Here is an 11,895-nt window from a genome sequence, read left to right on the forward strand (position 1 = left end):
GTATATTGATCACTTAGCCGTTGCTTAGAAACCAGACGTTAGGAAAAAAGTTAATTCTTGCGCTGGAACCTACAAACTTTCTTTACTCTAAAATACTTTGTACCGGATTGTAGCGTTTTCAGGCCACCTGTTAACCCTATTGGGTCATATCGCATTCAACGTTTTGATCTTATTAGAAAACTTCAATCAACTTCGAAATAAATGTAAAAACAAGATTAAAATTTGTTGGTCACATTTCTCAAAACGAATATTATTTTTTCATCAAGAAAAATACCAGTTAGAGAGTTGCGGACGCTCGTAACGACACTCGATTCGATAGGTTGATTCTTATACTGTGATTGAATCAATGCTCCAAAATTGATACTGTCGGAATAAGTGTTGGAAACAAAAAAATTGAAGGTTGTAACCACTCATTTTCATCATTTGCTTCTCGCGTAATGTTCAATGATTTAAATAAGTGTAGTATAAGCGATAAACTATTGAGGAAAATTGTGATGACAACTGAAGAGTATGGAATCACGGCTACTATAACTGGTGGATCTCAATAGGCTCGAATTAGTGTGGAATCTCAATAGTGAAGTGTAGACAGAGTGCGCAAAATGAGCTCTTCTGCAACGGTGCTGGCAAGACACAAATCTTCTCTCATGCTGAGATTTATCAAAGGAAAAAAATGCTGCACTTATAAATTAATGTTTTTGTCTAATAGAAGCGAGGCTAGGATTATGAATTCATGAATTCATCAACGATTGAATGGTTATTATTGGCACACTGAAACTGTCGTTCATACATAAAGTCTTTGGCATTGAATAAACAGTTACAAACCTTAAGCACGGAGAGAATTTGGCAAATCCATAAGTATTTTGGGACGAATGTTTCCACTTGCTGATAATAAGGCAAAAATAAAACGTTTTGTCTGATTTGCCGCAGAAATAAACTTAATTGCATCTGGTACAAAATACGCGAATTAATTAGACGTACCATAACAAAAAATAACCCAACATTCATACCTTTATAATAGCAGCCCTCACAGAGAAGTAAAAAATATAACTCAGTACTCACTGCAATGAGTGACAGAGAGCGCATTTTCTCGTTGACGAAAACTTGAGGTCACGGACGGACAGACAGACGGACATGGCGAGCACAATAGTGCATTTTTTCCATAAATGAGAAAATGCGCTAAAAATGAATTCCTTGAAAATCCACAAATTTTTACATATAAATTACATTCGAGTTTAAGAACATTTCCTTGCAAGGAAAATTATTCTATCATAAATTGCATTTCAATTCAAGGAGATTCGTCATCCTAAGGAGACATGTGAACACTTCATAATACACGGGATTATTCATAGGAAATATAAAACATAAAAACGAAAACGAACCATAGCATCTTTAAAAAAATAAAAATGTCGTTATGCAAAAAATGACACCTGTTATGAGAGGCGAGTGAACACAATGAAAATGGACATTTCAAGTACAATTACCGACAATACCTTAACATAAAATGTTTAGGAAACCTTTACAGACAGAATTACACAGATGTATAAAATATTATAAAGCATTAAATAAGAGTCGAATATTACAACGCCAAATTACAGAAACGTAAGTTTTTTTTTATGTTTTCCAACAAGTATATATATTACCTCATGTAAGTTAGAGACTTAGAGAGCGTAATCAGAAGATCCTAAATAGTTAATGTGGAAGGACGGCTTACGAAATTTTCTCGCTTGTGGCGGGGTGAAGCAGAGCACTAGTTAAACCTTAGCTAGACGAAGCAGTTTCTTACATAAGGCTATGTAAGAAAAGTAGAACATTTTGTGGAATAATATGAATATTTTTAACGACAAGGAACGAACCATGACTCTCCGCAAAAGATAAAAGTGATAAGTAGTAGTAGTAGTAGTAGGGGAGAGGTCTCTAGCGCTTCAGATCAGTTTCGTCTAGAGTCTAGAGACTCTAGTCTAACAGTAATAATCATATGAATGCCAATGGAGAAATGCACTATTTCTATGAAGCGATCGCAATCTGAATTATGCTGTGAATAAGTCATTTTAACTCTGCGTCACTCATACTAATTCTGGACGTTTACATGCACCATGAATAAATAAATACGAAGTTTGTTAGAGAGGAAATGTAGTAGATAAGCATTACGCCTATAAATTCACTAAACCTGTAAAGTTAGATCAATTCATATCGTTCTAATAATTTGCAGTTATGACATTATCAAACCATGTGGCATTATCTGTAAAGCCCGCTCTTTCCAGTTCAGTGAGCGAGTGTCAATAGACCAAGTAGTATGGAGGTATCAGGGTCTGAAACGCAAATTAAACGTGTATATGAATTTTGTAAAGTGTGTGTATCCTAGACACAGGGTGCAAAACTTCATGGCTGTGAGTCGTCTTGCAGGAAGCTTTCAAGGGCCGAGGAGTCGTCTTCGACCATCACGTCCTCTAACTTTGTCAATACAGGAGCTACAGCCCCTGCACACACCGAACAACAGCTTTATACCTACGTAGTTATAAGATTGAGGCATGACATGTGCAAATGATACGGTACATGATAAGTAAAGCCATTATGCTGATCATCGTAACTAGTTTCCACACATGCAAATCAGTCAAAAACCTATTTTAAAGCTTGATAATCGAGGAAATTTAATTATTGCACTCGAGTGACATTTCATATACCGGTAGTTCAAATTAATCAAATAAGATCCATGTGGGTAATTGGCACCGTCTTTGCACCGTTACTAGTTACTGAGGTCAGAAATATATAAGAGACACTCACTGTCGCCGACGGTGCCACTTTCCTTGTAATTTTTCAGGTCTTCCTGGAACTGCTCAGAAAAAGTCTCGAGTCTCATGCGGCGGTCTTCTTCCCTGCGTTGTTCAGCAGCAGCTAATTTCTCTCTGTGTTGCGCACTTAGTTCATCTGAAACAAATTCAATAATGTAGAACACTTGTAGGGCATACCAAATTGAGCGCATACAAAACTCTAAAATTAAATGCTTTCAAACGTTTGTGAGTGAAATTGTATTAAAATTTTCCATAACGTAATAACTGTTTTCAAGGAACCAATTATCTCTGTGTGCTTGTGTATCTGGTAACCAAATACCGGTAATGAATATTCCTTTCTGAACTTCCTTAGTGGGCCCGGATGCATTTACACAATTTAAAATTGAGAATTAACTAGCATATTTTTTTTTTTCAGAAGTCTTCTAATTTTCATGAATGTTGATGTTCAATGTTTGCGATAATCTTGTCATTTATTTTCTTGACACGAATGAATTTCTTGAAATTTCAAGGAACAACTGGCGTCCAGATGCTTTTGAACTTGAAATTGTAATGATTATGTAGTATATACTGGTGGAACTTGAAAGAGTAATAATTATGCACATACCGGTACATAAATTTGCATGACACCTCGAAATTTTGGTTATTTGAATGAAACTTAAAAATTGAAAGCATAAGTAAACACAGAAAATGTTAAGTAACATACTCACTATGAAGCATATTTAGTTTGTGTTGACGACATTCAATAAGGAGTGTTGCTTTCATCTTCATGTCAAGAATCTCTTCTTGCATTACAGACTCCTCGATGGTTGCTTCAAGGTCTCCCAGGCCCATTTCAACTTCCTCTAGCACACTGCGCACATGTCCTGAATGACACAATAACAGCCAATACTACTCAAATTACAACATTACTAAACAATGTCAACATCATTGGTGTGCCCTTTATCTCAGGTATAAAACTGTTTCAGCAGTTTACTTGCAGTTAAGTTTCAAAATTTGCTACAAACTGACATTTCAGACCAAGAAAGTTTTTTCACTTAGTTGCCTATATGTTTAATATTAATGTTTTACAGAAATTAAGGATAATGAAGGAGAAATGTCTACATACCTATTGTTGTTAGTGATGAGTGCAGCTGGGCCATGATGTTGGGGAGATGTGCCAGCAGAGATCGTAGCTCAAGCAACTGACTGTGCTGAGTCTCACATTCCTCAGTCAGACAAGAGATGTCATCAGCTACACACTGTAATTCATGATTGGCTTCAATAAAAATTCTTAACAGCTGAAAGTTTTTTCTCCCTATTTGCAGAAGGATTTAGACTTACTGGATATTATTATTGTTTATATTCTGGTTTTAACAAAATGAAGCATGCATCTCAAGAAGACTTTTAAAAAATGTATTTTTGCTAATTAAAGTTCATCTTCATTTTTTCTTAAACCTGTTGAATGACCAATTATTGCTAACTACAGGCATTTTGTAAATCATGTTAGTCACACTCATCACTTGAGTGCAGTAGACAGTTAGACACATTTGCTAGCTATCATACATTGAATAGATGAAAGCTAGTAAAGGTCCCACAGGCCAGACTCCATATTATGAAATACATAGATGCCTCAATTTACTATGGAAAGCCAAAAGTGACTATCTCACTTCAAATTTTTACCATGATAAGAAAAAAAACTTGGTATTTAACAAACTTCAGCTTTTGACTAAAATAAATACATGTTTTAAATAAATGAACAATAGGACAACCTGTGCAAGCTTGGCATTTTGTAGAGCCATATGATGCATTGTTGCCCACTGGCTCTGATACATGGTAAGGAGGTCAGCTCCACCTCCATGCAATGATATGGGCAATGTTCCATCTGGGGGTGTAGTGGGGGTAGGAGCACCACTGGATAGCCGCTGCAATCTGTAATGATAAAAACACGCATTTCCTAATTTTGCAAAATTTCTCTAGAAATTATCTTCATACATGCAATTTTTTTTACAAATTCTGCCAAAATTGTAGATTTAATATTTGCTAATTTGGATTATATATTGTATAAAAATTTCTATGAAACTGCAGATAGTAGTGATCAATGCTTGGGTTATTTTAAATAATGTTATATAGCTAATGTGCCAAATGCCAATTTTTTTCAAAAAATTAGTGAAGGGCTATCAAAAATGGTGAAATTGTTCAAAAGAATGGACTTTTTCTCTCATTCACATACAGATGTGACATCATGTAAGATGACCGATGCCAGTATGCCCAATATTCCAGTTTGAGAAGATTGGCTTTGCACAATTTTCTTGTTTGGGAATTGGGATCAATCAAGCAAGGTAACTAGTAACTACTACATGAAAGTATCAATTAGCCTAGCTTATTATGCTAGTCAACTTGCCAAGTTATATATATAAGGGATATTAGCCTATATAGCACCAATTTTGAGCTTTTGAGGTAAATTACATCAAAAGCTTACATCATGTAATATGTCATGATCAGAGGCCATACTTGACCAAAATAAAGAAAATCTATCAAACAGTGCAATCTCGAATCTGAATCTAGCTAGCCTAGCTTAGCAGCTGTGCTAAGCCTTAGGCTAAGGCATAACGCATAAGCATCAGCACAGCTGCAGCAGCAGAGTTAGGTTAGGAATCAACCATTAGGACAATAATTTGAATAAAAACCTTTTCATTATGTCAAGTAACTAGGTAGGTATCCTTACCCTGCAGTAATGCCATCTTGAACCGACTGGATATTTTTTCTCAGAGATTCAAACATTCCTATCGGTCCGTGAAACGGTGAAAATTGTAACAAGCGCGCACAGGCAGCTCACATGTTTGATTTACGTCATTAACTTCACGGGCAAAACTAATCAGATAAATGATCAGCATATGCTCAATTGGCGAACAAATGATCCCTTGAATACCCGGGCGAATAGTCTTCCGCGGAGTCCAAGGGACGTAGCGTCCGATTTATTACCGATATTTAGAATATCACAAAATCACGCTTCTTTTATCATGATTTTAGAAGGTAAAAGAGTTGAAAACCCATAAATAGAAGTGGATTTGCAAAGTTGCATCTTTTTGAAACACGTTAAACAACGCTGATTCACGCTGACATGGTTGCAACGAGAGAGTAATGATTGAAAAGCCTAATGTGGAAGAAGATCTCGGAGTTTATGTCGACAAGGAGCTGAAATTTTCTAAGCAAGTTGAAACGCAAGCTAACACATCCAATAAGCTTCTTGGACTAATCAGACGCTCATACGAGTCCCTAGATGCAGAAGCGATGAAGCAGTTGTTTGTTGCTGTCGTGGGCCCGAATCTAGAGTTTAGAAACGTTGTGTGGTCACCGAGATTTGAGAAAGGACAGAAATTTAATAGAGAACGTTGAAAGACGCACAACAAGGATAATTACAGGCTTAAAGGGCAAGTCCTATGAAGAAAGATTGAAGATTATGAAGCTTCCAAGCCTCAGTTATCGACGTCTGCGTGGGGTCCTCATTGAAGTATACAAGTATACTCATGGTTTATACAAGGTTCCCGAACGATTACTAGAATTTGAAACATGAACCAACACCAGGGGCCACGGCTATGAACTAAAAAACTGCGGTGCAACTCAAATTATCCAAGCGACAAAATTTCTTATCGCTTCGAATCACCGACATGTGGAACAGCCTCCCCAATGACAGGTCTACACTTCAGCGCCGAGATCAATACCGATATTTAGCACTTCACCAACACGCACTTATTTCATCACGGTTTTAACAGATTTAAGGGTTAAATACCTATATAACTAAAAGTGGACATGGGTGGTTACATCTTTTTGAAACACCTCCTGGACAAAAACGCGGCCTGTCTCACTGCCGGTCTCACCGATGGAATATCATCCAAACAACTGGACCGATTTCAATGAAAGTTTGTATATAGATTGCTGACCACTTAAAGGTGATGTCGAGCCCGTGTGAATTTTCGCCATTTTGCCCGCGTTCTCGATTTATATGGTAATACGGGCAAAAATACGCATCGTACATGGAATTTCTTACCGAATCGACACATCAGCTATCTACTTATATTTCAAATTTGAATAAAATCCGTTCATAATTGAAGGACTTATGAGTGCCAGAGTTTAAAATGAAGTCAGGTTTTCCGTATTAACAAAAAAGTTATTGATGTAAAAATCTGAAAAAATTCCGTCCGCAAATTACTGATATTATCTACTTAGATTTCAAATGTGAATAAAATCCGTTCATAATTGAAGGTGTTATGAGTGCCAGAGTTGAAAATGAAGTTAGGTTTTGCATTCGAGCTCGCAGGCGAGTTCGCTGAAGTGTTGATTCGGTGAATTTCTTTTTTGAAACACGGTGAATAACGCAGCTGCTCGTATAAAATTGAGATCGGAATTCATAATTACTAAATAAACTATTGCTGAATGCACAATCATGTATTATTAGGGGAAAATTTTCTAAAAATAATAATTATTAATCACTGATGATTTTAAATATTTTTTATGCAATCACTTCCAAGCTGCCAAGACAACACCAGCTGCTCAAGGACAGTCAGAGGAGATGGAGGACAAGTAATTAGTAGGAATGATGTTCGTAGATTAAGGCCTGTAAATAATGTAGGGAGTAACCGCATCATACGGAATGATGTCCGTAGATTAAGGCCTGTAAATAATGTAGGGAGTAACCGCATACATCAAAGTGAAAGTGCACAAAAAGTTTTAAAATGTTTTTACACGAACTCGGATTCCGTTTTGAACAAAAAAGTGAACTGTTAACTGTGATCGCAAAAGAGAGTATAGACATTATTTGTATTACAGAAACACTTCCTAAAAATCACGGGGGGAAAATTGTACCATTTGTAAAAAAGAAAGAATTAAAACGCTATCTTTAATACTTTTTACTTTGTGATTTTTTTAAAAGAGTAAGTTCCCACGCCGCACCCTGTACAACCATCACTGGCTCGCTGACCCACCAGAACCATTTGATTGCATTACACAACACCCTGGACAAGCCAGGTACTCATTTATCAATCAGAGGTGGATGAATGGCTGAGTTGACCATGAGCAAGAATGGAAAACTTCTACCATTAGGACCACAACTAGAGCCTTCCCGCCATTTCTGGAACCACGAGATTTCTGCCAGTTGTATTACCTCCTATCTAATTGTTAACAAAAGTGCATAATCGGGCTGCGAGATTCCAAATGTATTAAAAATTTGTCACATTGGAGCCGCAAGATTTCAGAAACAAATAGGAAAATTCCAATCCTGACCATGAGCTGAGCTTCCTGCTGAGTTCCCGGTAGAACTTGTCCTCAGTGGGACTCGAACCCGGGTGCTAGGTGCGAGAGACAGAGTTGCTCACCACTGCACCACCACAGCCCTTTTCTCTCATTCACATACAGATGTGAAGTTATTACTTTAGATTAAGTACATCCAAAAAAGGGTGTTTTTTTTAATTATATGTTTTTTGGGGTGTAGCATAGTGGCAAACCAGTGCTTTTTTAAAATCAGTTCATTTTTAATTTCCTCATTTACTCAAGATTAAACAGATTTCTTATGTATGATAATTATGGTATCCAAGATACTTTACTGGTCTACTTATAGGACTCAAAAATGAACTTGAGGAAGAGTCTAAAAAACTCTCTGCTTTGCCACTATGGGGTGTAGATTAAGAATCTGAAATCTGTTTTTGGCAGTACCAATTTTTTTAGATTTTTATATATTTTCTATAGAAAATGACAATGAATGTCCTTTAGGTGTCAATGAATATTTTCTATAGAAAACGAAAACCTAACCTAACCTAGCACAATTTTTGGGTTTTAAATAGGTTTACAGTCATTCCCAGATCAATATAGATCATTTCCAGTCAAAAAAATTTTCAAAATTTTTCCAATTTTTTGCCAATTTTGCCAATTTTTTTGACAAATTAGAGCCTCGGGCGTGTCTCCCTATCCCTAGAAGTTAGAACCCCCAGTTCCCCATGGGTCCCCCATTGTTGTTTTCTATATAAAATATATAAAAAATTGGAAAAAATCAGTACCGCCAAAAACAGATTTCAGAATTCAGATTCCTACACCCCAAAAGGCATATAATTAAAAAAAAAACACACCCTTCTTTTCGGATGCACTTAAGTCTTAATCTAAAGTAATAGGTACCGATAACCGATGTGAGATGACCTAGGTATGCTCCAATACCTATTCCACTTTGGGAAGATTGGCTTTGCCTAATTTTCTTGTTTGGAAATTGGGATCAATCAAGGAAGGTAACTAAGGTAGGTAGTAAGTTACTAACTACTAGTCTACTAAGGTACATCATCTACATGAAAGTTTCAATTAGCCCAGCTTATTATGCTAGCCAAGTTATATATATATATATAAGAGATATTAGCCTAAATAGGACTAATTTTGAGCTTTTGAAGAAAATTACATAAAAAGCTTACATCATGTAAATGATGTACCTAATATGTCATGATCAGAGGGAGAGGCCATATTTGACCAAAATAAAAATCTATCAAACAGTGCAATCTGAATCTACTTAGCTAGCTTAGCTGCTGTGCTAAGGCATAACGCATAGGCTTATGTGCTGAGGCATAAGGCCTCAGCACAGCTGCAGAGTTAGGTTAGGAATCAACCATTAGGACAATAATTTGAATAAAAACCTTTTCATTATGTCAAGTAACTAGGTAGGTATCCTTACCCTGCAGTAATGCCATCTTGAACCGACTGGATATTTTTTCTCAGAGATTCAAACATTCCTATCGGTCCGTGAAACGGTGAAAATTGTAACAAGCGCGCACAGGCAGCTCACATGTTTGATTTACGTCATTAACTTCAGGGGCAAAACTAATCAGATGAATGATCAGCATACGCTCAATTGGCGAACAAATGATCCCTTGAATACCCGGGCAAATAGTCTTCCGCGGAGTCCAAGGGACGTAGCGTCCGATTTATTACCGATATGTATTTGGCATATCACAAAATCATACTCATTTTATCATGATTTTTAGCAGGTATAAGAGTTGAATACCCATAAATAGAAGTGGATTTGGAAAGTTGCAGCTTTTTGAAACACGATAAACAACGCTGATTTATTACCGTTATGTAGCACTTCACCAATACGCACTCATTTCATCACGATTTTTAGCAGGTAAGGGTTAAATACACCGGTCGGACAAAAGCTCGTGGGCGTTAGCGTGGGTTACAGCGTGGGCCAGCCCGGCCCTGAACATGCCCTATACCTGTTCTCCATTTAGCCACGTTTTATTACCTCAATCCGTAACCAATAATTATGAAATTTAATACATGGTTTCACATGATTATTGCGCAGTCGCGACGATTTTTTTAGATTGGAATTCGTAATTACTATATGAACATATGATGAATGCACAATCGTGTATTATTAAGGGAAATTTTTTAACAATAATAATTATCAATCACCGATGATTTCAAATATTTTTTTATGCACATAATATCTTCGGCGGAATCACTTGATTCTCCGCCGTATTCGGTGCATCTTATTTTCGCCAAGCGTCATGCATTTTATCTTCACTTGCATTTAGAAGTGACTCAGCGTCGGCAATTCAACTGTTAATTTGACACAGTTTTTAGCCATCGGACTGTCGAAAAAAGTGGGAATACTTAAAAATTATTTTTTGACCATAAAAATCAAGATTGTTTAATCTGTACAGACTACAAGACGATTTCCAAACATGAATGCCCTAACGTGAGTTGTGTAATCATAGTACCATGAAGTTATGAACCAGTAATAAAATTAGGTAGTTGTACCCATTAATGTCCATTAATAATATAATAGTTATCCAAAAGCTAAAGAAGTGTACATACTTTAAAATGAAAACAATGTGTACCTATTCTTTTGAGAAAATGAGGCCAATCAAATTTGGCTGCTTGTATTGAAAATATCTTTCATAAAATTCTCCTTCTCTATTAGCTACTGAATTTTCATGGATTTTAAATTGACAAATTTTTAATACTTTCATAATCTTGTGTGCCAATTGTACACTTTTGTTAACAATTAGACATTGTATAATTTGTCTAGCAGGATCTTGCACTTGCAGCTCTAAAAATTGCAGGAAAGCTCTAGAGTCTAGTTAAAGCTCAAAGCCTCAGAAAGTAGATAAATTCCATGCCTGCCACTCTGCCAGGCTGCCATTAGGCATTATTAAATGATATGTCACACTGTGCCAGCACTGCAACTGCTGAATGCAGTTCTAAAAGTGTCTGGGAAGCTCAACCTTTGCTTCCTAGATAGAATTAGAGTACACTTGAATTGAGTTTGTAAAATGTGTACAATTATGCACGTTGTTTGCTCAAGTACACAGCTTGAAATGTACCGTAAAATGGGGTTACTTTGACCGGTGGGGTAACTTTGACCACTTTTTGTTTTTTTGAAGAAAAACCCCCAAAACTCAAAAACGATTCGACATAGAAAAATTTTGTCAATGGCCATCAAAGGCCTAATAGGTACTGAGGCTAGGTAACACAATAGAAAGATTTAGAAAGTTTGCATATCTAATAGGTTAAAAAATTAAAAATGTGACCCACAAAAAAGAGCTATTATTTAAAGCCTGTCGGAGTACCCCCTCCAATTTTTTATTTTTTTTTGGTAAAATAACTCCAGGTTTTGATACATTGTAGTAGAACTCTTCTAGTTACATATGCAAAAGACAAATTTTTAGAAAAGTGTCATAGTTTGCAAATGGGGGGCGCCACCCCCAATGGGGTAACTTTGACCACCTAATGGCAGCCGTGATGGGGTAACATTGACCGGCTTGGAAATTAAGTTAAAATTACCATAGGTACCTATAATATATAATATAGGTAATATAGTGTGGAATTCTAGAGGGATATTAAATTAACCAGTACACATAGCATATTGGAAAGCAGGACCTGAAAGCTTGGAAAGGCCAGGAACTTTACACTTTCAGTCAATTATGTACATAAGATGTGTATAAGAGACAGAGAATACGTCGCAAAAAGTACAGTTGCAAGGTGATCTTGACAGGCTGGTTGACTGGGCTGATAAGTGGCAGCTGCGTTTTAACGCTGACAAATGTAAAGTTATCCACCTTGGCAAGAATAATGAACAGCAAGATTACAG

General features: G+C 36.5%; 1 protein-coding gene across 2 annotated transcripts; it reads right to left on the reverse strand.

The window, feature by feature from the left end:
* Positions 1–1,169: 1,169 nt before the first annotated feature.
* LOC108664338 (dysbindin) lies at positions 1,170–9,657 on the reverse strand. 2 transcript variants are annotated; one of them, XM_018150915.2, is made up of 6 exons: positions 9,475–9,657; positions 4,538–4,697; positions 3,895–4,027; positions 3,497–3,652; positions 2,782–2,925; positions 1,170–2,477 (listed from the first exon to the last, which is right to left on the reverse strand). In XM_018150915.2, the coding sequence occupies exons 1-6, from the start codon at positions 9,528–9,530 to the stop codon at positions 2,380–2,382; spliced, it is 747 nt and encodes a 248-aa protein (XP_018006404.1). In that variant the 5' UTR covers positions 9,531–9,657; the 3' UTR covers positions 1,170–2,379. The 2 variants fall into 2 exon arrangements, with proteins under 2 accessions (XP_018006404.1, XP_018006403.1); XM_018150914.2 differs by lacking the exon at positions 9,475–9,657 and adding an exon at positions 5,494–5,703.
* Positions 9,658–11,895: the final 2,238 nt, after the last annotated feature.

This window comes from Hyalella azteca, unplaced genomic scaffold (genome assembly GCF_000764305.2).
Source record: "Hyalella azteca isolate HAZT.00-mixed unplaced genomic scaffold, Hazt_2.0.2 contig8291, whole genome shotgun sequence".
NCBI lineage: Eukaryota > Metazoa > Arthropoda > Malacostraca > Amphipoda > Hyalellidae > Hyalella > Hyalella azteca.

Coding starts and splice junctions, on each gene's coding strand:
- LOC108664338 (XM_018150915.2), bottom strand. CDS start 9,530: ATGTTTGAATCTCTGAGAAAAAATATCCAGTCGGTTCAAGATGGCATT. Junction 4,028..4,537: donor AAAATGCCAAGCTTGCACAG/GTTGTCCTATTG, acceptor CATGAATTACAG/TGTGTAGCTGATGACATCTC. Junction 2,478..2,781: donor AAGTGGCACCGTCGGCGACA/GTGAGTGTCTCT, acceptor CGGTGTGTGCAG/GGGCTGTAGCTCCTGTATTG.